We start from the raw sequence: 24,187 nt of genomic DNA, 5'->3' as shown, positions 1-24,187 counted from the left end.
ATTGTGCTCTCCTCCGTGAGCTGAGTTCTGTCTTCCATTATTCGAGTCCTAGTACGTTGGTGAGATTTGCCCACACAAACATCAGCGTATAGTCCGGGACACCAGTCAGAAGATCCGAGGTCTTGTATTGAAGATCTTCACGTGGAGACGGAGCAAGCCATCATCGATTCTTGATTGAATCAACGAGGTAAATTGGCTAATTCCGTATTAAGCATGTTTTAGGAATTTAATGTGCTAAAGCATGTTTTAATTCAAATTATGAGCATGATACATGTGATAATTACGCGAATAGATTTTGTCTAAATAATCTGCTAAATAGATCAAACTCATGTGATCCGTTTTGTCACGCACGCTTCCGCTGCCAGCCCCTTCAGATATGAGCAGGACATTTATTATGAAAGACTTGGGCTCTGCTAGAAGAATTCTTGGCATGAACATTGTGAGAAATAGAAGCAAGAAGGAAATCTGCCTCAATCAAACTGACTGTGTGAGTAGGGTGATTGAAAGATTCAAGATGGAAGAAGTCAGAGAAGTTGGGACTCCAATGGCCCAACATTTCAAACTCTCAAAACAGCAGGCACTAGAAAATGAAAAGAAGAGGGAAGAAATGCAGTTGATACCTTATGCTAATATTGTTGGCATCATTATGTATGCCATGAATAACACAAGGCCTGATGTAGCACATGCTATTAGTGTGACAAGTCGATTTATGGCTGACTATGGCAAGTAACACTGGCTGGCACTCAAATGGACTCTGAGGTACTTGAAGGGTGCTAAGGAGTATGACATCTTGTACAAAGGAAATGAGGAGATGAAAGGTAAGGCTTTGGTAGGTTACTGTGACAGTGATTATGCGGCAACATTGATAATAGAAAGTCACAAACCGGCTATGTATTCACTTTGTTTGGTGGAGCTATCAGCTGGAAATCAACATTGCAAAATGTGGTGGCCTTGTCCATCACTGAGGCCGAGTATATGACCATCACAGCCGCAGTGAAGGAGAGTTTTCGGCTGAGGGGCATTGCTGGGGAGTTTGGAGTGGAGCAGAGGGCCATTCAATTGGTGTGATAACAATGGTGCTATTAGTTTGGCGAAGCACCAGGTTTTCTATGAAAGAAGCAAGCACATAGACGTGTGGTATAATTTTGTTAGAGAGAAGATTGAAAATGGGAATATCATTGTGTTCAAAGTGGACACAGCATACAATCCGGCCGACATGCTCACAAAGCCTTTGTTAAAGAAAAGTTTGATTTGTGTATGAAGTTGGTTGGGATGTGCAGGAGAGGTTCCTGATATCGGAGCCGAGCAGTCAAGGTGGAGATTTGTGAACTTGTTTGGCTGCTGGCATCGAGCTCAGTTGGAGCTAAGGAAGGAATGAAGCTAAGTGTGGAAGAGTCGTGTTCGCTGAAGAGCGTTTTCAGCTTAGGATGCGAGATTCACCAGTGACCGTTGGATCAAACTTAGTTGAGTAGTTTAGATCTTGACCGTTGATTGCAGATTAGCCGTTGCGTTTGTTTTTCGGTTTGAATCTGTTTTGTTTTTCATCTTCTTAGCTATAAGGGTCTACTCTCTCAAGATCCCCAATTTGTAGATTGTATCAATTCAATCAAAGAAGTAATACAAGATTCCTATTTTCCACCTACACTACTTGTTCTTGATTTTTCATCTTCTCGTTCGAATCATTCCCGACGTTCTCCAATTGATTCTCCAAAGAAAAAACAATTGTCTGTTACGTCTCCACGTGAATCACTGTACTCTACTGCAGATCTTCACTCCTTATTCAATCTTTGTATTTATTCAGGCTTTGTATGGGCATAGCTTATTAAATACTATTCAATGACTAATTAAAATAGAAAATGGATATATATTTGACTTTTAAAGCAAAACCAAAATTTATGAAAAAGGTTACATTCACTGCTATCAAACAAGTTCTTAACATTTTGGGTCATCCTATCCAAGTCTATTGGGTGAGCTTGTTCTAATTGGGGGAAGTCGAGTCAAATTTTGACTTATTTTAGGAAATGGGTCGGAAAAAATATATTTTTGTTGAGTTTTCTTGTGGAGCGATAGGTATAATTCCAATTTGACGAAAAAAATTGGTGGTTTTGGAATTTATGAATATCTTATTATTTCTTTCATAAAGCTATGAATATATTTCACCCTTGGGAGGCCCCATTTATCTAGACAATATGTTAGTAGTTTTTTAATAATTAAATTAATATAAATTTAAAAGTCTTGTAAAATGCATATGTATTTAAAAGTCATACTCCCTCCGTCCCAATAAATATGAAACATTTGGTTTTCACATGATTTTATGCAATGGTGTTTTGTTGTTTTCGGCACGGGTTTTTGTTTCCTTTTTAGGAAACTTTTCATTTTTAGTGGGACAACCTAAAAAGGAAAACGTTTCATTTTTAATGAGACAATTGGAATATACTGGACTTGAGTTTGAGATATTTGGCCGAGGTGTATTACTATTTTCTTCTTTTAGAAAAAGAATATAGGCGCTATTTTAATTTAATTATAGCATAATAAAAAGCGAAGGAGAACCAATCGACGTTGATGTATGATATATTTAAATGTGAATTCAGAAGGCTAGTTGGTTCAAAATTTGGATATAACATCATTACATTGGCGTATCCAGGAATTTCGGTTTGGGGGTACGATAAATAATTATAGCGAATTAAAGTTTCAAAATCCGATCTTTTTTCTTCTTTTTAATTTGTTCTCTCAATCAAAATTTTTATTTTTATTTTCAATTAAGATTATACTTTGAATATAGATGTGAATTATTTTTAAATTAGTGTTACTACTACTTAAATGACATTCATTATTCAAAATAAAGGTTCTTAGATTTATATATTATAGATAAATTGTTTTGGCATTCATAGTGTATTACCTTTTAATAATTTATCTTTTTGCGGGTTATTTTACCAAGAAATTATCATTTGACTATTTGAGCAATGTTTCAATTATTTAAAAAAAATAGAAAATAAAAAAAATAAAACATAATACAATAGAATAAATTAAAACAAAAAGTTAATATTAATAATCATTAGAAAATAACTAAATGCATAATGCTTTATAAGATAAGAAATTGTTTTAAATATAAATGCATAAAATGTATAGATGAATTTATATTAGAAATATATGTACCAAATAATACGCATTACAAGAGAAAGTGAAATTCATTAAAATAATTAAAATACTTTTCAAGAGAATTAACTAATTTGAAAATAAATAAATAAATGCATAATATTTTATTAAATTGCTAAAATACATAAAAAGACTTAAAACTGAAAGAGAAAAATACAAAATAAAACAAAGAAACTAAAATAACAATAAAACGGGACTAAAAATCTGAACTAAATGGGAGTCGAACTTGGGCTACCAAATTGGTAAAGGAAGATTCTACTGCTGGGCTAAGGAACTTGCTTGGTTATTTGCATAATTATATATTGGTAATAACACATTTTGGGGGTACAGTTGTACCCCTTGTTCCTTAGTGGATCCGCCAATGCATCATTACACATTTTTAATCCGTCACTAAATCTCATGTTAGCATTTTAAAATGTTCACTATTACATGTCTTATTTTATTTTTATTAATTTTAAAAAGTGAAATTCATACCGCACAAACTCATGTCATTCATTTATTGTTATAAAATTAGTCCACTATTTTTTTCCACTATATTCTTTTTTATTTCTTAAAACTTGTAGCGAGTAATAAGGAGACTTTAATCTCATATGGAGAGAGTGTCATTAGCAAAGCATCCACAATGCAGAAGCTCTAGAGTCTAGATCGTCCCACAGAGGCATGACGCGCAATGAATGCATTGCAAAGGTGTTTAAGGGACACACGTCATTTAGCTAAGCGCTAACGTTAATAAAAGTTTGTTTGGATATGCTATATACTTACATGTTTACGCTGATTTCATAATAAATGAGTTTATTTTCGTCTTTTTGTTGTTTTTTGCAATTTATATATATTTCGGTGATGTCGTGTCTGATAATTTCTTCAATGGGATCATATCCAGTCAGGGCCGACGCAACTGCCCCGGAAAAGGTTTCTACACGCGCTCCCTATTTGTCGATGCGGCCGCGTCGTGGCCAAGCTTCGGCGCCATTGGCCCAGCCGATGACTCTAAGCGCGAGATCGCTGCCTTTTTCGCCCATGTTGCGCATGAGAGTGGGCGTAAGTTATTAATTAATTAATTAATACTCCCTCAGTCCCATAGCGATTCACATTTTTATTTAATGTCGTCTCACCTATTATGATTTATTTTTCTGTTTAGCTAAAACTAACATATTTCCTTTTCTTTTACTTTATTTTTTTATTTTCCTAAAAAGATGCATACAGTATATACACTACGAAAAAACAACAAATTTACTGATGGTAAACTGTGTTACTGACGGAAATTTCTGTTGCTAATTTGGTTTTAGCTATGAACTACAGAAATTCTGTCGGTAATTCCTTCGGTAATTCATCGAATCAGGTAACACCGTTTACCATTAGTAATTATTGGCCATCGTCAGTAATTCAACATTTTTTTTGTTTAAATATAGAGGTATGTGGTTTATTGAAGAGGAGGGTGGGAGATCGAGAAACTATTGCGACAATAGAAATAAAGACTGGCCGTGTGCGGCCAACAGGCGCTACTATGGGCGCGGACCGCTGCAGCTGACGTGGAACTACAACTATGGGGCAGCCGGGCAAGCTGTGGGATTCGACGGGCTGAGAAATGATGCGAAGCATATTTTCTACATTTTTTCCCCTTAGACTATACATCTTTATGTTAATTACGACTCATCATATCGTGTTTCCATCATTGTTTAGGATGTAAAAAGCTAGAAGTTCACCGGAAATCCATCGGAAATGACGCCCAATGCTCCGAACAGAACCACCGTCTGCAATTTCACTCGACAAAGCCACTGACCCGCCCGGGTAGATATTCCAACACCCGCCCGGGTGAGGTTTGTAAGGCGTGGAGACTCCAGAGAGTATCACCCGCCCGGGTGGATTTGTTGGTTTAAAAATACACCCGGTCGGGTGAGATTCGACATGCATGCGGAGTCCAGACGAAAACACCCGGTCGGGCGATTTTCCCTTTTAATTTCACCCGGTCGGGCGTATGCAATCTCAACTGCATTTTAGCAGTTTCGGACGGCAGTTGGAGAAAGGGAAAAAATAAAGAAAGGAGACGAAATTGGAGAGGATTGAGAGGACTAGGACGGAAATTGGAAGAAGGGGGAGAAAAGAGAGAGAATTCAATTGAAGAGGAGTTTTGTTTTGGAAGAAATTACGTGATCTAAGAACGGAGAATTGCCGGTTGTTGTTGGGGTGATTATTGAAACAATTTGTCATCAATTTCTCCAAGCCTACTCCATGGTTCTGAGGGTTTTACATCTCTTTTCTATTCTTCATAGTCCGATAGGCTAAAAATTCTAGTGTTGCTCCAAACATGTAAACGGATAAATTGTTCTTGTGGTTTATTCTATGTTCTTCTTTATCTTATGATAGTCGTTATCATAATTTTATTGTTTGAATCTATTACTTTTGGTGCATCATTCGTAGTAGAAATATTTTCTTAATCAAATGTCTCTTTAACTTTGAATAAGATAAATCTTTGTGATAATGAATTATCAATTAGATTTGTTCAAATGATAATTTGATAATGGATTTCTCATGCTAATAGTAGTTGATCTTTGAGTCTCACGCTTCCGTAGGATCTTTAGATTAATGAAGATTAGTTCATAGAATATGTGTTCAACTATTCTTAATCTATTGTTTTATCCGTGTATGTTTGGAGTAACAATCTCATCTCTTGATTCATCTTGCTCGTTTTATTTCTTTTAATTGTTTTTGCATGATCTTGAAATCAAAAACTTCAAACCAAAGTTTTTTTATAATGTGTTTTGTCTGCTTTAGAATTAAATAATCTTTGCCCTCCCTGTGGATCGACACTCGAAGTACTACATTCGACGCTGTATTCTTGCAGTATCGTTGTAATATTAGAGTTATTTTTATTAAACTTGTGTGATCTACTTTATTTATTTTTGTAATTTCTACTCAATTTATTTTTGCCAATTATTTTTTGAATAAGTTGTTTTAATTACTTTCTTCAATAATTAAACTTCATTAGTAATTTGAAATTTTTTTTTTTTGAATCATGTTTAAGTATTTGCGTATAACAACTTCCGTGAGTTATAATAGGAGCAAATCACCATTATTGTACTTAATAGAAGTGTGAGTATAGGACTGTTGAACTGACATTTAACTCTAGTGTAACATTAGTGTATGATATAAATGTGAAGAAAGATCAATGTATTGTTTGAGTATATATCCTCACAGTTTTAATAAAATGTGACTAATTTAATGTGATAACAGGCTATTTTTTTAGTAGTGATGGCTGAAAATCCGTCAGGACGGCCGTATGGTTTTGGAAGGAAAATTGCCACGCGGCTTTTGTTTCGGGTAATGGGTTTGGCGCCACGATCCGTGGTATTAACAGCATAGAATGCGATGGCCGGAGGATCCCGCCCAAGTCAGCTCTCGGGTCGACTACTACAAGGAGTATTGTAGGCAGCTCCGGGTCGACCCTGGACCTAATCTTCGCTGTTAATTAATCCAAAAGAATTAATGACTTTTCTTATCTAATTAAGCAACATATATATGCGCACCATCTCTAAATAGTTCCACTTATAAGACATTAGGTTGATGTGTGCTTTTACCAATGTAATAAATGGTGGACTCAGTTATGTGTGGAAATTACAGTATATGAAATAAAACTTGATGTGTTTGATTATGGTGTCTTATTCTCTTAGGAGAAAGAATTATATACATTTATCTATATATGGGTTGAATATATTATAAATCAACATTGTGGAAAGTGATCACACTTCATTTTAAGGCATAAAGTTGTTGCATTCACCATAAATTTTACTGAATTGGACCTAAAAATCTGCATTCATCTTTCAAGTAGACACGTGCATCCATAGTACATGGAACATAGATACTCCCTCTGTCCCTGAAGCTCAAAATATGAATTTTTAAAACGGCACCAGTTTTAATAAAAAATTAATAAAATAATAAAAAATAAAAAAGAAAAATGTGTTAGTGAAAATGAGACACACCTAAATTATTTTTATGGGACAGACTAAAAAGGAAAGAATTTCTATTTTTAGGGGACATACATAATATATGTAAGTAATTATTCTAGTAATATTGATTCAAGACTTAAAAAATAGATTTATCTGTGACTCTAGGATATATAATCAACTGGAATAGTTAAAATACATTGTAAAATTAATTACATTTTTTAATATAACATTGCTTTGATTAAAACGGCATAGATGTCCCAAAAAATTTTCTTATAACGACATTTTTTACTCTACTAATCGGGAAAACAGATATAATCAGTTAGTAGATCATTTTGTGAAACTAATTTTAATTTAAAATTGCTACAAATAAAATACGAGTAGGTTGAGACTTTAACTTCTAAAAGATTAAGATCATCGTATATCTCGAGTAAATATTCATTCAATTCAAAATTCAAATGCCATTTCAAAGACGTGATTCGTCAAATTTATTCTAGCTGGGTCCATATAATTTGTTCATTACATAACAATATGTTGACCGAGTCTACTCGAGGTGTAGACTGAATCTTGAGTAGTGGAAATCAACATCGTAGATTAGCCCCCGGGTCCACACCGAGCTGTCCACAGTAACGTGTGTACAAGTCAACCCTACTGGTCACCAGCTCAGGCTCCTTACCGTCGCATTCCACGTTGCCATTGATGGCCCGAATCGTGGCCCCGAACCCCTGCCCCGAAACAATAGCATTGTGACAATTTTGCATCCAATACCACAAGGCCGCCTTGAACGATACCCCAACGTCCGTGCCCACAACCTCCGGGTTGTTCAGCCCGTCAAACCCAATGGCCCGCCCCGCTGCCCCGTAGTTGTAGTTCCACGTCAGCTGCAATGGGCCGCGGCCGTAGTAGAATTTGTCTGGGTTGCACGGCCAGTCCGTAAATTTCGGGTCGCAATACTTATCTGATTTTTTTATCTCCTCTCTAAAGCAAAGGTCTACATTGCGCACACAAAAATAATGATATGTCACATTTCAATTTATGTAACACACAAGTCTAAGTAAATAATACTCATTCCATCTCATGCACTCTTTCCTTTTTAGTCCGTTCCATAAGAATATGCACTTTCCAATTTTAGAAACTCTTTTCACTCTAATGAGGTGGGACCATTCTCCACTAACAATACTTTAAATACTTTTCTTTTCTACATCTCTCTTACTTTACCAATTTTACATTAAAACTCGTGCCGAACTCAAAGTGTATACTTTTTGGAGACGGAGGAAGCACTACTCATTGTTTCCTAAAAATAGAAACTTTAGAAACAATATAGGTTTTAATGCAAAACTAATAAAGTAAGAGTGAAAAGGAAGAAAAATAGTGGAATCAGTGTTAATTAGTGGATTATGGGGTCCACCTCCCAAAATGAAAAAGTTTCTAATTTTAGAAAATCAAAAAAAATCTATTTTTAAGTAACGGTGGAAAAAAAAACTTACTGCCTGTTTCATGAGCAACATGGGCGAAGAAGGCCGCGATCTCCCGGCGACTGTCGTCGGCGGTGCCGTCCGTTCCGAACCCGCGGAATGATCCGAGGGCGTCGAGGAAGGCGGCGCGAGTGTAGAATCCACGGTCGGGGCAATCCGCCCCGGCCGCATTGGCTATGCCATTGAAGAAAGCATCCGTCACAACCTCCTCTACTTTGACTCCGTTGGTGGTGCACGGCCCGGACTGACAGCCCGGCCCGCAGTAAGTGGCGTTGGTGCCGCAGAAGCCGTATTGGCTGCAGCACTCGTTGGCCGCACAGCCGCAGTTTTGGGCCGAAGCCCAGTTTGCTGCGGCAAGGAGGGCGAAAATAATGAGCAAATGCTTCATTTTGGTTTAAAGAAATGATGTGGATGAACAAGGGAGTGGTTCGATGGATATTTATAGTGATTGATCAAAGTTTAAATTCGATTTAGTTGAAAATTCAACTAGTAATTGATTGGTCTTTTGACGTGTAGAAGTATCATACGTAATTATACTATGACTGTTGTATTCAATTCTCACTGTGTTGATTTTGGAGTACAATTTGGATTATGTTTGGATAAGGATATGAATATGTTCATCTAAAATTTTGAGCTGCAAATTAAATTTTATGAAGTGTTTTATTCCTAGTAATTCTTTTGGTTTGGAACTAAGAATCTAAGATAATTGATTGAGAAATTTTGAAGCTCTATTCCATTTTTTTTATTATCAATTTTTTCGTCATCTAATTTTGGGCATTAGATAGGAATACATGTTTAAGTCTCTCATTTAAGCTCATTAAAATTTATGAGTAGAAGGAACAAATTTCGAAACAAATTAGACAATTTAAAGTATTTCAACAACGTCCCAACTGTTTTGTCGATTTTGTGATAAAGGTATGAGGATAAAGATGTAAGAACACCCTGCGTCTGAATTGTAGTTCAATTAATTAATGATTCATAGTAATAAAACTATAACCATTTTCTACAACTGTAATGGAAGTTTCAAAGAATGTTAGGAGTATTACTTATTAATTTGAATTGAAGAATAATGTACGTAGTTGACTATAAATAAAGAAGTGAGTATATTGATTATAGATGAGAAGGTATAAATAAAAGAGAAAAAAAGAACTTAAGTATTTTCAGAGATACGATTTTATTTTTTAACACAATAGATAGAATTGAATATTCAACTGCTGAATTAAATCAAACACTCCATATATCATTACGGAAAAGTCTAATGAATTGAATATTAGTATGATTTTGATTTTGACAATGACACTTCAATAACTTATTTTTTTCCGCATTTCTTTCAAAATATACGTCGTCGTTTAAGCTAATTGTATTGGAAGCATTATTCATTGTATCCAACAGTGAACAAATTACTCAAAAATATAATCTGAATTAAACCAAAATTAAAAATTTAGGTGGATTTTTTTTGGGTTTTGATTCATTAAGATTCAGATATATAAACCAACAAAACAAATTTAATTTGAATACTCCGTCCCACAAAAATAGAGATTTTGTAGACCATGCATGTTTTAATTGGAAATTAGTAAAATAAAAGAGAGATAGGAAGAAAAAGTGATTAAAGTGAACTAATATTATGGATAGGTCAAAATAAAAAAAATAATCTAAAAAGACTATTTTTATTAGACACATGTCTAAAAAACCATGTTTGTATTAATTGATATTATGATTTAGATTTTGAAGACTGTAGTTATTGTATGGATATATTAGCAAGTGACTTGAAATATATTTAAATGCAAATTTTAGAAAATAATTTTGAATTTTTTGTTTATGCAATATATTTAGGCGATTTCAACTTTTGGATTCAAATAAATATTTGTAATTTCAGTTATAGTCTTTCTAATAATATCTCCAAATGAAGAGCTAAATAGAGCTTTTTTCATAAAAAATCATTTTCTAAGCTGAAAGTTATTTGAGAAAGGTATTACACCTTTATTTAGATATGTATTTGAATTGAAATTTATCTTTTATTTAGATAAGAATAAATTCATTTTGTAGAAATGGTTTTCTTTATTTTCTATTTCTATTTGTGGTGTTTGAATTGATGATATGTTATTTATAGTCTTAATATCACATGTTTGGTTTGTTATTTAAAGTCATACTATAATAGGAAATTCCAAAACTATCCATTTTCTTTTTCTATATTTCCAAGGCTGAGGGCTATATTAGTAAATTTCACGTAATATTTATATAGTTTGCACATGTTATTATCACCCAATTTCCATGATAATAAAACACCATTTTTCAGCCTTAATTCAACGTGTCCTTGCTCATTGAACGGGTCAAGCAGAAAAATTAGCCAATATATCAAACACTAGATTGGACCATTAAATGCACTTTTAATGTTTCAGAATGCTTTTTGTACTATTGTTTTATTTTAGAAAATAATTTATCTTTCTATATACCTTTTCTTTTTGGAATGTGTTAATTTTCAAAAGGTTATATTTCACTTTTTGAAAATGTAAATTTAGAATATACCTCTTCCATTTACCTTTTCACCTTAAAAATGCCTTAATATGGGTTTTCGATAATTCAGTTCAATTAAATTTTTGGTTTCAAAAGATTTTGATTTGTCGATTTAATTCAGTAAGAAAAAAATACTAAACGGTAGTAATAAATGTGCATAAGTTAAAAAAATTAAATCCAAAACTGAATAATTATATACCTAACTGTATTTGACGGCGTGGAATAAGCTAAATTTTTGGCATCCTCCTGTAATTAAGGATATGACTTGGTCTTTTCAATAAGAATTAGTACTAACAAAGAATCCAGCTCTCTAGAAATTGCCCCTTAGTTGTCCCAATTACATTGATTATTAGTAGGATATTGGAGTCACGACTCTAGTGCTACCGCTATGTTTGAATCTAGCGATTTGAAATATGATATGGTGAAACTTATGAACATTTAACTTTTTTATGAGGGCATCTCCAGTGGCTTTCGCCCAGCAATAGCCCAGCCACAAACTCCTCCTGTCACATCATCAGCATTAAAAATCCTCCTGCCACATCATCAGCATTAAAAATCCTCCTGCCACATTATCAGTACAAGCAAATAGTTCAGCAATAGCCCAACAATAGCCTAGCCACATCACCCCTAATTATATAAAATAAATAATTGACAATCACACAAAATACGGAATTAAATTTACGACACAAATACGGAAAAATCCAATTATTTTATTTAAATTTTAAAAAAAGTACATTTAAAAAAATTACATAATTAAAAAAAAACTAACGTCGTGCAATCCTCCGCGCCCACAACTCTTCAATTAAATCCTTTTGGAGTCGAATATTAGCATCCGTTTGGCGCATGTCGGCAAGTGCTTGGAGGAGGCCGGCTTCATTGTGCGGGACCCCATTTCGTACGTTGGGGGCGGCTATGCCGTGGCTTGGACCGGCTTCATTATCGTCGTTGGCCCAACTAGTCAGTCGTACACATTCATCTTCGACAATCATGTTGTGCATGATAATACAGGCGTACATTATATCAGCAATGCAGTCGATATGCCACAAACGCGTTGAACCCCAAATTGCCGCCCATCGAGACTGGAGCACACCAAATGCGCGCTCCACGTCCTTGCGCGCCGACTCCTGGCGTTCCGCAAAGTAGGCCTTCCTCTCATCCGATGCGCATCTGATCGTCTTCACAAAGACGGGCCACCTAGGGTATATCCCATCCGCCAAGTAGTAGCCCATATCATGCTGGGTCCCGTTGGCGACAAAACTGATGGCCGGACCGACGCCCTGGCACTGCTCGTTGAAAAGAGGCGACGAGTTGAGGACGTTGAGGTCGTTGTTCGACCCGGCTATCCCAAAATACGCATGCCAAATCCATAGCCGGTAGTCAGCAACGACCTCCAGGATCATCGTGGGATTCTTTCCCTTGTAGCCGGTCGTGTAGAACCCCTTCCAGGCAGCGTGACAGTTCTTCCACTCCCAATGCATACAATCTATGCTACCTAACATACCCGGGAACCCATGCTTCTCCCCGTGCATCTGCATCAAATACTGGCAGTCTTCGCGAGTAGGGCTTCGAAGGTACTGATCACGGAAAATTTCAATCACGCCCTGACAGAAATACTTCATACATTCAAGGGCAGTCGACTCACCGATGTGGAGGTACTCGTCCCACATGTCTCCCGCGCCTCCGTAGGCCAACTGCCTGATTGCCTCAGTGCACTTTTGAATAGGTGTGTGGCCGGGTATGCCAGCCGCATCATGCCTGAAGCGGAAATACAGATATCGCTGCTCCAAGGCGTTAACAATACGCATAAACAGGGCTATGCTCATCCTAAAATGGCGCTTGAAATGGTTGTCGTTGAACCGCGGCTCCTGTGCGAAGTAGTCTGCGTATAGGCGCTGATGTGCAGCTACGTGATCACGTTCAATCACTGTTCGGCGGTGGACAACTGGTCGTGGTCGAGGTCGAGGTACCGCCGACTGCAAGGCCCTCTGCAGCAGCCGATCAATCTCACGGTTCGTATAGGCCTCTAACGCTTCGTTCATTCGACGATCGTACTCCTCGTCATCCCCACCACTACCACCACTACTACTACCAACGTTGCTCATTTTCCGTTGTTGATCTTGTACAGAAATTAAGATAGAGAGAGTACTCGTTAAAACAAGTGGTGTGAATGAAAATGACATGCAAATCGCGTATATATAGTGTTTCGAAAATTAAAAAAAATAAATAAATTCGCTTGTCGAACGCTCGCCGGTCCTGAGCCTGCAATGGCGGTGAGCGGACCGGCGAGCGCTCGCGAATCGGCCAGCGCTAGCCGATTTTTTCACCGAAATGGCGCTCGCCGGTTCCAATGGTTCGGCGAGCGGACCGGCGAGCGCCGGAAATTGGCTGGCCGGCCCGCTCGCCGCCATTGGAGATGCTCTGAAAAGTAACACATTAGAGAATTGTAAATGTTCATAAGTTTTACTATGTAATGTCATCAATGTAGGATAGACGATTATTAATACGATGTGATAACAAGAACTTGTACGAAATTAATGGATTTTGGTCAAATTTATATGATTTGGGATCCTTATGATTTTGGGTTGGGTATGGGTTTGGGTTATCCGATTAGAAATAAAATTATTATTTTAATAATTGTATCAAGTAAAAAATATTATTACTTTAATTTTATTATTTAGATTTAAATCGTGATAAAGTTTAAATCATGTTGTAACAAGTTTTAAATGTATAATATTGTATGTTTAATAGTGTAATATCAAGTTTCAGTTGTGTAATAATATCATGTTATGGTCGTTATCATATTGTGTCAGGTTAATTTGTATAGTAACTTACTAACATTAATGGAGAGACTGAAATTTTTTGACATAGCACGATAATTTGCATGAACACCCAAAAAGTTAATGGGTTGAGAGTTGAGACCCAATAAGAATCCAAGATTTTGGGTTGGGTTGGGTTAGGGTTTGGCTGTATTTGCCAGCACTACATCAATGCGACGTTGGAAATTGAAGTAGTGAGTAATAATACATTTGCAAAAAGTTTGAAAATTGAATAAAATTTTGATACTATTTTATAAAGGATGCGATATATTTGAAAGTAATACTGTATAAAAAATTAGAATATAAATTATAATCAACTCTAAAGTGACTATTGAAAATTGAATAAAAATTTGACACTATTTTATAAAGGATGCGATATATTTGAAAGTAATACTGTATAAAAAAATTAGAATATAAATTATAATTAACTCTAAAGTGAACATAGTCAGGTACTTGTCGTTTTTTAGTGGATAACGTACATTGAGATATTATTGGAAATAAACGTGTAAAAAATCCAAAACTCAAGATAAATTTAAATTATGTACAATTTCAATTAAAACTATAAATCAGACTAGGCTGCTTACCTCGTGAAAAATTCATTGATTAAATGAGAAAGACTATAGAAAAATTTATAAATACGATTTTATATTAAAGATAATCTGTTTTCCTTTTTGTTTTGTCCCAATTAAGATGATCTATTACTAAAAATAGATACACTTTTATCTACTTTATTCACTTTCCTATTTTATTCTCTCCACTCAACATATAAAAGAATGTTGCATAACACTACATATACTCCCTCTATCTCCAAAGAATATGCACTTTGGGTTCGGCATGTTTTAATGCAAAATTGGTTAAGTAAATGAGAGGTAGAGAGAAAAAGTAAAAATAGTATTGTTAGTGGAGAATGTGTCCCACCTTGTTAGAGAGAATAGGGTTTCCAAAATTAAAAAGTGCATATTCTTATGGGACGGACTAAAAATGAAAGAATACATATTCTTGTGGACGGAGGAAGTACTATATAATCTATCTACCAAACTCATTGATTAAATGAAAAAGATGATAATTTTTTTTATTAATACTTAAATTAGTATAGTACCGTTTTTGCTATAAGGAAATAAATTTAGTAAATATATAGTGCATGAAGGAAAACTACATTGCGTGGCCACCTTGACTTTGATGCGGCTATGGTTTACTTAGTCATATTCTCGGTCTAGGTCTAACAATGGTTCCAAACATATTTATTCTGCTTAGACTATCGATTAATGCATTTATTATATTTTTATAATCTTAGGTGCCGTTCGGTTTCCTAGATAAAATATTATCAAGATATAATCTAGAATAAAGTTGTGAGATTATTTTAGTTCTAGGGAGTTGGTTAGCCATTACTAATTATCTCATAATTATTCATCTAGGATTGAATTGTGAGATTGAATCTCATGAATCAAACATACTACATATTTAATCCCGGAATACAATCTTACAAACCAAACACCCCTTAGAGTATCGAATTCTTCAGTCCACTTTTTATTTTCTAATTTACGTTTTGGCATATTCCCAAATTCTACACAAGCAAAAATTGTTAACTTCTAATTACAAAAGGGGAAACAATTCACAAAATGTAGATGGATCTTTATGATCAAACAAAATTAGATAAAACTATTGAGAGATACAAGACTTGCCTTATAGTCAAAGGATACACTTAGACATGCGGAGTTGATTATTCAGAGACATTCTCAATAGTGGCACAAATTAGTTCGACGTGACAAATGTAATTTTGCACAGTGAATTATAGAAGGAAGTTCACATGGAAGTTCCTCCATGATTCGCAGGAGATAGTAAAGATGGAGAAGTATGTCTGTTGAAAAAACTTTATATGGGTTAAAACAATATCCAAGGGCCTGTTTTGAAAGATTCGTTGAGGCAATGAAGATACTACCTCCGTCTCAGCCTAAGCAAGACATTGCATTTTTGCACGTGTTTTGAAAAAATAGTAATAAATAGTTAAGGTTGAGAGAAAGTAAAGGTCCCTTGAACGAGGTCCAAAGGTCCCAAGTGATTTCTCACTTACTAAAACTTCCTTCGTCTTCTTTTTTGTCATCATTTTACTTGTTGATCCTTTTTGTTTGATTGAGCTTGAGTATATTGCAAGTCAAGTCTCCGGGAAGCTACTATTGAACATGAGTTTATATGTTTTGCTTTTATAAATTTTTATAAGAGATCTTATCTTGCTAGTTTTGTGTCGGTTAATCTTCTTCCCATGTATTGTACAAATATCTATATAGTACTTCATAATTTTTTTTTGCATTTATTAGTTTAAGTACACCATTAGTTATCACTCTGATTTATCAAATTACTTTTTTTTTCAGGAGGCTTGTTATTAGCTCAAACAAAAGGCCACACTTAATTACTAGCGTAAGCTTTTCTAACAACGAAGATTACCCCCGGGATTAACTGAGTAGGACCAGTAGGCTACAATAGCTTGTATAGTAATTAACACGAGCGATCACAGTGGCCGGATTCGCGCCGTTGCATTCGATGCTGTTAATAGCCCTAATCGTTGGCCCAAAACCCTGACCAGATGTGATAATCGCGTGCACGTTATTCATCCAGACCCACAATGTGGTCTTGAGCGAGATAATATTATTTCTGGCCACGATATCAGGATTGTTCAATCCATCAAAGCCTACAGCTCGGCCGGCTGGACCATAGTTGTAGTTCCATGAGAGTTGTATTGGGCCTCGGCCGAAGTAGCTCTGACCCGTTGCACATGGCCATTGTCTATTGTTGCTATCGCAATAGCGGTTAGCTTGGTTGATCTCTTTTGCGTAGCATAGATCTGCATGATAAAAAACATTGTTTTACATGTGACATATAACACATGAGTTCTTAAAATAAACACACGGTCTTAAAATTACTTAGTGTCATATTCTTATTAGCCTATATGTTATGTAATGTTAGATAAAATATAAACAAAAAGTGAAATAATTTGTTAATATGCCTTGAACATGTATTGTTTGCCGCTAGCCAAATGAGGTCTCGTTATATTATGTTTTGGTCCTATTTGTCATATTGGGCCTAGCACATCTTGTGTGTCCATTTATATAGAAGTAGGGTACAAAACACGAGGAAGGCGGTGCGTGTGTAGAAGCCCCTTCTGGCGCAGCCTGCGGCCGCCTGATTAGCAATGCCATTTAAGAAATTCTCGGTAACTATATCACTAACTTTATTTCCCGAGCCGAAGCATGGCCCGGAACGGCAGCCAGGGCCGCAATAGTCGTTGGTGGTTCCGCAGTAGCCGTGTTGGCTGCAGCAAAGGGTGGGAGCGCAGCCGCAGTTCTGGCCGGAAACAGATTTTCCAGTGGCCGGAAGGAGAGCGAGGACGGTGAAGAGAGTGAGAGAGGGTTTCATATTTGGAGATGGAGAAATTGTTGTGTATATGAAGGGATGGAAGTGTGGCTATTTATAGAGTGAATAACGATATTTTTGAAGTTTGGGATATTGGAATTTTATTGCAGTTGTTAAATTTTGTTGTATTCATGTTTTTCAGCGTACCTTAATTTTGCGGCGGGGGTGTGTTTATTTATTTGTCTTGCTGCTTTATAAATTGGAATAGTCAAATTTTAAATTTTCCTCATTTAATTGACACGTTTCTTTTCAACACGTAATTTAAGAAAAAATATATTTAGTAAGTTAGTTAAAGAAAGAATAAAGTAGAAAATGAAATTTATAAAAAAAATGAAAAGATAATAAAGTAAAAGAGAGTAAAGTAAGTGAGAATAAAACTTAATACTCCCTCCGTCCACGATTTAAAAAGTCATTTTGCAATTTTGATTTGTCAACGATTTATAGAACAATTTTCTTTATTCTCCCTTTACACTCTCAATCCGATATAAAACTAATATTTTAAATGGGTCTCACATTTCACTCACTTTTTTCTTTTACTTTCTTCATAAATTTAAACAATTTTTTAAAATCCGTGTCGAGTCAAAAGGGTTATTTAAATGGTGGACGGAGTGAGTAATTCTTTCACGTGGAGTCAAGGTCAATCCTAACAATTGTTTAATTCGAAATACTATTCAACACTGTTTTTAGAACCACAGACTCATTTACACGTATTCCATTTCCTCTTTTTCTTTTTTTATTATTTTTATTTTTTTAATTAGAGTGAAGTACGCGTCTAAGTTAGGCATGCACACGGTTCAAAAATCGTCGGTTCTGGTTTGGAACCGGCGGTTCACGGTTCAACATTTTCATGAACCGGGACCATCCCGCCAAGGGTTTCGGGGGTTCCGGTTCCGGTTCAAAAAACCGTTGGTTCATGGGGAGGTTCAAAACCGCCGATTTTTGGCCGAAACCGCCGGTTCATGAGGCCGTTCGTAATTTTTTTTTGCACTTTCTTATTTATTTATCTATGAAATGTGCGTAAATAAAATTCAAAAAATCACGATGAAAATTGCAATTTTATTGAGATTACAAGTTACAACAATTACAAATCACAAAAAATTTAAATACAATGACACTACTAGTCTACAACGAAGCTCATTACAAATTACAAAAAATACTTGAAGTTCTGAACAATAAATTTATAAGTATATATACTCTTAGTCGGCGAAGGAGATGTTTCTACATAAATAAATTGAGGACACCTTTAGCAATTCAACATTAAATGTTGAGTTTAGTCTAACAATCAACAATTATAGTAAAATCGTCAAAAGTTTCCCGGATTTAGCCATATAAAGAAATCTACTTAACCGACTAGAGTATATACACATACAATTATTTAATTGTATTTGCATATTTTTAAAGTAGAAACAAATGGAAAAAAAAAAGAAATAAAGGAAAAAAGAATTTTCGGTACGGTATAATACCTTACCGAAAGATTTCGGTAAGGTAACGGTATGAATTTTCATATACCGCGGTATACCGCTTCATACCGAAGTTCGGTATGTACCGTAAATTAAGGTATATACCTTAAAATATAATTTAATAGTATAAAATATATTTTATATATTTTTAAAATTATAAAATTTATTGTGAAATATAAATATAATTATGAATAAAATATATGTAATATATATATTTTTAAAATAAAATATAAATAATATTCTAAAAACTCAAATTATCTATTTTCATTGATGTTGAAAGTAAGGTATACCGCAAAAGTACGGTATACCGAACTTTGGTACGTATACCAAAAATGAGGTACTGCATCGGTATGGAAATTGGTCATACCGAAAATAAGGTATACCGAAAAACTTACCCTTTTAAGGATACAAAAATTGAAAAGCAATTGCTTGCGTTAGAAAATTTAGAAAATAATAACAATTTAGGACGCAAAAGAAAGCGTCCAAGGAAAAATTAACTTAATCTTTTGTTTTTTAAGATGTTTTCATTTGTATCCTCTAATTTTAGTTGGGACATTAACAATAAGGACGTTTTTTAAGCGTTGATGGTATATTTAGAAATACAAATTAACATCCTTAATTGCATTAAAAAAATCCTTAACGAAATTTTATTTAGTGAATATGGACTCGCTTTACATATCAATACTTATCCGAAATAAAACAATTGATTTTATAATTTTTTATAAGAGGTCTTATTCTGCTAGTTTTGTGTCGCTTAATCTTCTTTCCAAGTATATATGTATTCTTCAAATATCTATACACTTCAAAACTTTTATGCATTTAGTTCAAACACACCATTAATTATCACTCACATATATCAAATTACATTTATTCCAGGAGGCCTGTTATTAGCTCACACAAGAGGCCACACTTGATTATTAGAATAAGCTTTTCTAACAACGAAGATTACCCCCGGGATTAACTCCGAGTTGGCTACAATAGCTTGTGTAATAATTAACACGAGCAGTCACAGTGGCCGGATTCGCACCGTTGCATTCGATGCTGTTAATAGCCCTAATCGTTGCTCCAAAACCCTGACCCGATGTGATAATCGCATGCACATTATTCATCCAGAACCACAATGCGGTCTTGAACGAGATAACAGAATCTCTGGCCACGATATCAGGATTGTTCAATCCATCAAAGCCTATAGCTCGGCCGGCTGGGCCATAGTTGTAGTTCCATGAGAGTTGTATTGGGCCTCGGCCGAAGTAGCTCTGGCCCGGTGCACATGGCCATTGCCTATTGTTGCTATCGCAATAGCGGTTAGCTTGATTTATCTCTCTTGTGTAGCATAGATCTGCATGATAAAAAAAAATACATATTGTATTACATGTGACAAATTATAACACTTGATTTCTTAAAATAAACACATGGTCTTGAGTTTACTTAGACACATGTTATCTAATGTTAGATAAAATAAAAACAAAAAGTAAAATAAGTTACTACATCTGTCCACTAATTTAAGGAATGTTTGACCAGAGACGTGTTTTAAAAAATATAACGGAAAATGAATAAGAAATAGTTAGCGGAATATGAGAAATAATTTTTATATATTAATTTTATAATGAAATGTGAGTGAAATAAAAAGACCTACGTCCAGTTTCATGGGTGATATGAGCGAAGAACGCGGCGATCTCCCGCTTAAAATCGTCGGTGGAGCCGGTGGTGCCGAATTTCGGGTAGGACTGAACTGCTTGGAGGAGGGCGGCGCGTGTGTAGAATCCCTTTCCGGCGCAGCCTGCGGCCGCCTGATTAGCAATCCCATTGAAGAAATTATTGGTGACTATATCACCAACCGAGCCGGAAACAGATTTTCCGGCAGCTAGAAGGAGAGCAAGGAGGGTGTAGAGAGTGAGAGAGGGTTTCATATTCGGAGACGAAGGAGAAAATGTTGTGCATATGAAGGGAAGGAAGTATGGCTATTTATAGAGTGAATGATGATATTTTGAAGTTTGGGATATTGGAATTTTTATGCAATTGTGGAATTTTGGGGTATTTAGGAGTATTTTAATTTTCGGTGGAGGATATATCTAGTTGTCTGGCGGCTTTAAAAATTGGAATAGTCAAATTTTTTTATAATTGTTAATTAGTTATAATCGATAACTGACTTATTTTTATAATTGTTAATTAGTTATAATCGATAACTGACTTATTTTTATAATTGTTAATTAGTTATAATCGATAACTGACTTATTATTTAAATTATACTATATCAAGTTTTTGCATTTTTGTTTGGATGACTAGGGAAGTCCCATATTGAGGCATATGAAATCTCTATCGTATGTATATTATGCAAATTATATATTTCATCGGTCCCATGTTAGTCGCACTAATTTATTTCGACTTATTTTAAACTACTACACGATTTATATTTTAAATAAGAATTAGGATATTTAATTAATATATTAGAGTTAATTAAGTATTTCTCTCATTACTCTTAAAATACTAATTTAATTACACTAAAAAATCAATTCCAAATTAATTACTAAAAATGAAAAGTGTGAGTAATATGAAATGAAATATGGACTAAGAAATATAATCAATACTAATAAATTCGAGTGTAATATGCTTGGTTTGCATAATTTGAAATTTAAATTTCTCGCTCCATCAGTTGAAACGTTAATATATTTTCATGTTAAATTATTATACATATGTACTCCCTTCGTTCCAATTAAGTTGAGTTAAAACTTTTGGGCACGGAAATTAAAAAATTGTGTAGAAAAGTAGAAGAGGGGAATAAAGTAGAAAAGATAAAGAGATAGTAAAGTAAGTGATGAGATAAAATAAGAGTGATCGGATGTTTTGTTTTTTTATCAAAGAAGGAAATGACTCAACGTAGTTGGGACGAAGAGATTACTAGTGTATTTATTGAATTAGTTCTCTGACAATACTCTATCTATCTCATTAAAAATGAAACATTTTTTCTTTTTGGGTTGTCCTATTAAAAATAAACGTTTCCAAATGAAACAACGTATTGTATAAAATCTGCCGAAATTAAATGTTTCATATTTATTAGGACTTTATTAGGACGGAGGGAAGTAAAAATTATCAATAAAAAACCAAATCATTTAGCTCCAAAGAAATTATTTTTTATAGTTATTATTATTATTATTATTTAATTATTTCTAATTTATTGTATATAATTGGTTGAGTTGGATTAAGGGCGTATATTAGACCTAAAATGTATAGAGGTCCTAAATGGTTATAGATAGTTTCTTCTTACTCTATCAAATAATTATAGCAAATATTAATCATGTTTGAGAATCATAATTTTTGTTGCGTGATCACACAAGTTTAGGGTTTTCACGAGTTTATCGTGAATTATTATTAAATTAAAAGAGATCTTATTGTATGAAAAAAGTAATAATTTAATACTACTACTAATCATTTCACATGATCATGGAGTCAAGGTCAAGCCTAACAATTGATAAATCTAAATTCTACTATTCAACGATGCTTTTAGTAACCATATGCTCATTTCACACGTATTCCATTTCTTTCTTTTTCAAGTGAAAGTCCCTAGAATTCTCCCTTCACACTAATAGTCCAAGGAATAAAAATATTTAAGCATTTTTATAATTAACTCCATCTGTCCCGCTTTAGCAGTCCCAGTCACTTTTATGCCCTCGTTTTGTAAAATGATAATAAATAGTTAAAGTGAAGAAATAGTAAAGTAAGCGAGAGAATAATGTAGAGAAGAGTCTTGTTTACATTATTCTCTCTCTTACTTTACCATTTCTCCACTTTAACTATTTATTATCATTTTTACAAAACAAGTGTACAAAAGTAACTGAGAATGCTAAAGCATAACGGAGGGAGTACATTATTAGATTATACGTGACATTAATCTAACCGCTAGATCATAAGATTTAATGGACTAACAAATATTTATTTTTGAACAATATTTACCATATGAATATGAATACATCCGTACCGGGTTTTAATATGTCAAAAGAATGGCCTAAGTAAAGAAATACAACCCAGCGCCGGTCCTGAGGTTCCAAAGACCCGGGGCGAGACTAAAAGTTGAGGCCCTATTTATATATTTTTTCCTTCCATTTTATAATAAGTTTCATCCAGCAAAAAACTAATAGCATATCAAAAGAAATTCACTTCAAATAATTATTACATATTACCTTCAAAAATTTCTTCTAACATTTCTTGATGCGAAGTCGTTGATGATGGTGTTGCTGTCAACCTCGTCTAATAATTTCTTCTCAATACATAAAGTGGCAAGCCCGTTCAGCCGTTGTTGAGACATCGTAGATCTTAAATAATTCTTCAACAGTTTCAACTTTGAAAAGCTTCTTTCTGCCGATGCCACAGTCACAGGCACAGTAAATAATATGCGATAAGCAATTGAGGTATTTGGATAAGAATCCATTTTTTCTAACATACTAAAAAATGTCCATAGAAGACATTGGCCTTTCCGGCAAACTTAGCTTCAAAACCTTCAACTCAGATATTAGATCATTTACCTCCACATCAGATGTGTCATGCGAAGAGAATGTTTTCGCAAATTTGGTGCAACAATCTTCTAATTCAGTATCATTTAGTGACTTCAAAGTTGTTGAGCTAAGTAAAAACCCAAACATACTTTTGAATGTTTGTAGTTCTTCAAATCTACTTTTCAATGAGGTGTTTGCCATATCAACCACGACCAAGAAGTAATTGACCTCAAAAGCCTTCTCAGCTTGTAGAATTTCTTCATTGGTGTCAATTTCATCAAAATGTTTCTTCCTTTGAGCCTTGCGCTTCACTGAAAATGATGGCTCTACACCCATTTCAGATGCAATACTTTTGGCAATGGTCATACTAGAAGCAAATCCTTCATTCCTGTAATTGTTGAAATAATTCCTCATGTCTTCAATTTGATGCAAGGTAGTATCAATGCACATAGATGGTGATTGCAACCTCTTGCTTACAGTATTTACAGCAAATAAAATGTCATACCATATAACCATGCCAAGTATAAACTCAAAGCTACCAAGAGCCTTCAATAAGTTGTTTGCATCAGTCTTATCAATTAGTTCTATATCACTAGCTTGTTGTAACTGAGACAAAGCTGACCTGAACTGAGGTGCTTGATATCTAATTGCTTGAACACTTTTTATCCTGCTCTCCCAACGAGTATTGGATAATGATTTCACTGTTAAACCTAGAATATGATCAAGCAAAACATTCCATCTTTTAGTAGAACCAGAAAATAGTATATATATCCGTTGCACAATTCCAAAAAAGCTAGCTGCTTTAGCACAAGATTTAGCCATATCACAAAGTGTAAGGTTAAGACTATGACAAGCACATGGCATGTATAAAGCTCTTGGATTAATATCAAGCAATCTCCTTTGTACTCCCTGATGTTTTCCTTTCAT

The 24,187-nt window shown here is 34.6% G+C and overlaps 2 protein-coding genes and 2 pseudogenes across 2 annotated transcripts; 1 reads left to right on the top strand and 3 right to left on the bottom strand.

The window, feature by feature from the left end:
- The first annotated feature begins 376 nt into the window (after positions 1–376).
- LOC121774730 lies at positions 377–6,622 on the top strand (annotated as a pseudogene).
- An 897-nt stretch (positions 6,623–7,519) lies between these two features.
- Positions 7,520–8,970, bottom strand: LOC121762032 (endochitinase EP3-like). Its single transcript, XM_042157781.1, has 2 exons — positions 8,585–8,970; positions 7,520–8,088 (listed from the first exon to the last, which is right to left on the bottom strand). The coding sequence occupies exons 1-2, from the start codon at positions 8,958–8,960 to the stop codon at positions 7,679–7,681; spliced, it is 786 nt and encodes a 261-aa protein (XP_042013715.1). The 5' UTR covers positions 8,961–8,970; the 3' UTR covers positions 7,520–7,678.
- Positions 8,971–16,327: 7,357 nt separating this feature from the next.
- On the bottom strand, positions 16,328–17,313 carry LOC121774721 (annotated as a pseudogene).
- Positions 17,314–19,588: 2,275 nt separating this feature from the next.
- On the bottom strand, positions 19,589–20,700 carry LOC121763171 (chitinase 4-like). Its single transcript, XM_042159164.1, has 2 exons — positions 20,407–20,700; positions 19,589–20,109 (listed from the first exon to the last, which is right to left on the bottom strand). The coding sequence occupies exons 1-2, from the start codon at positions 20,678–20,680 to the stop codon at positions 19,703–19,705; spliced, it is 681 nt and encodes a 226-aa protein (XP_042015098.1). The 5' UTR covers positions 20,681–20,700; the 3' UTR covers positions 19,589–19,702.
- Between the last annotated feature and the right edge of the window lie 3,487 nt (positions 20,701–24,187).

This window comes from Salvia splendens, chromosome 2, assembly GCF_004379255.2.
Source record: "Salvia splendens isolate huo1 chromosome 2, SspV2, whole genome shotgun sequence".
Lineage (NCBI taxonomy): Eukaryota > Viridiplantae > Streptophyta > Magnoliopsida > Lamiales > Lamiaceae > Salvia > Salvia splendens.
Note: the sequence above shows the minus strand (reverse complement) of the source record. Positions and strands in the feature narration are given on the sequence as shown.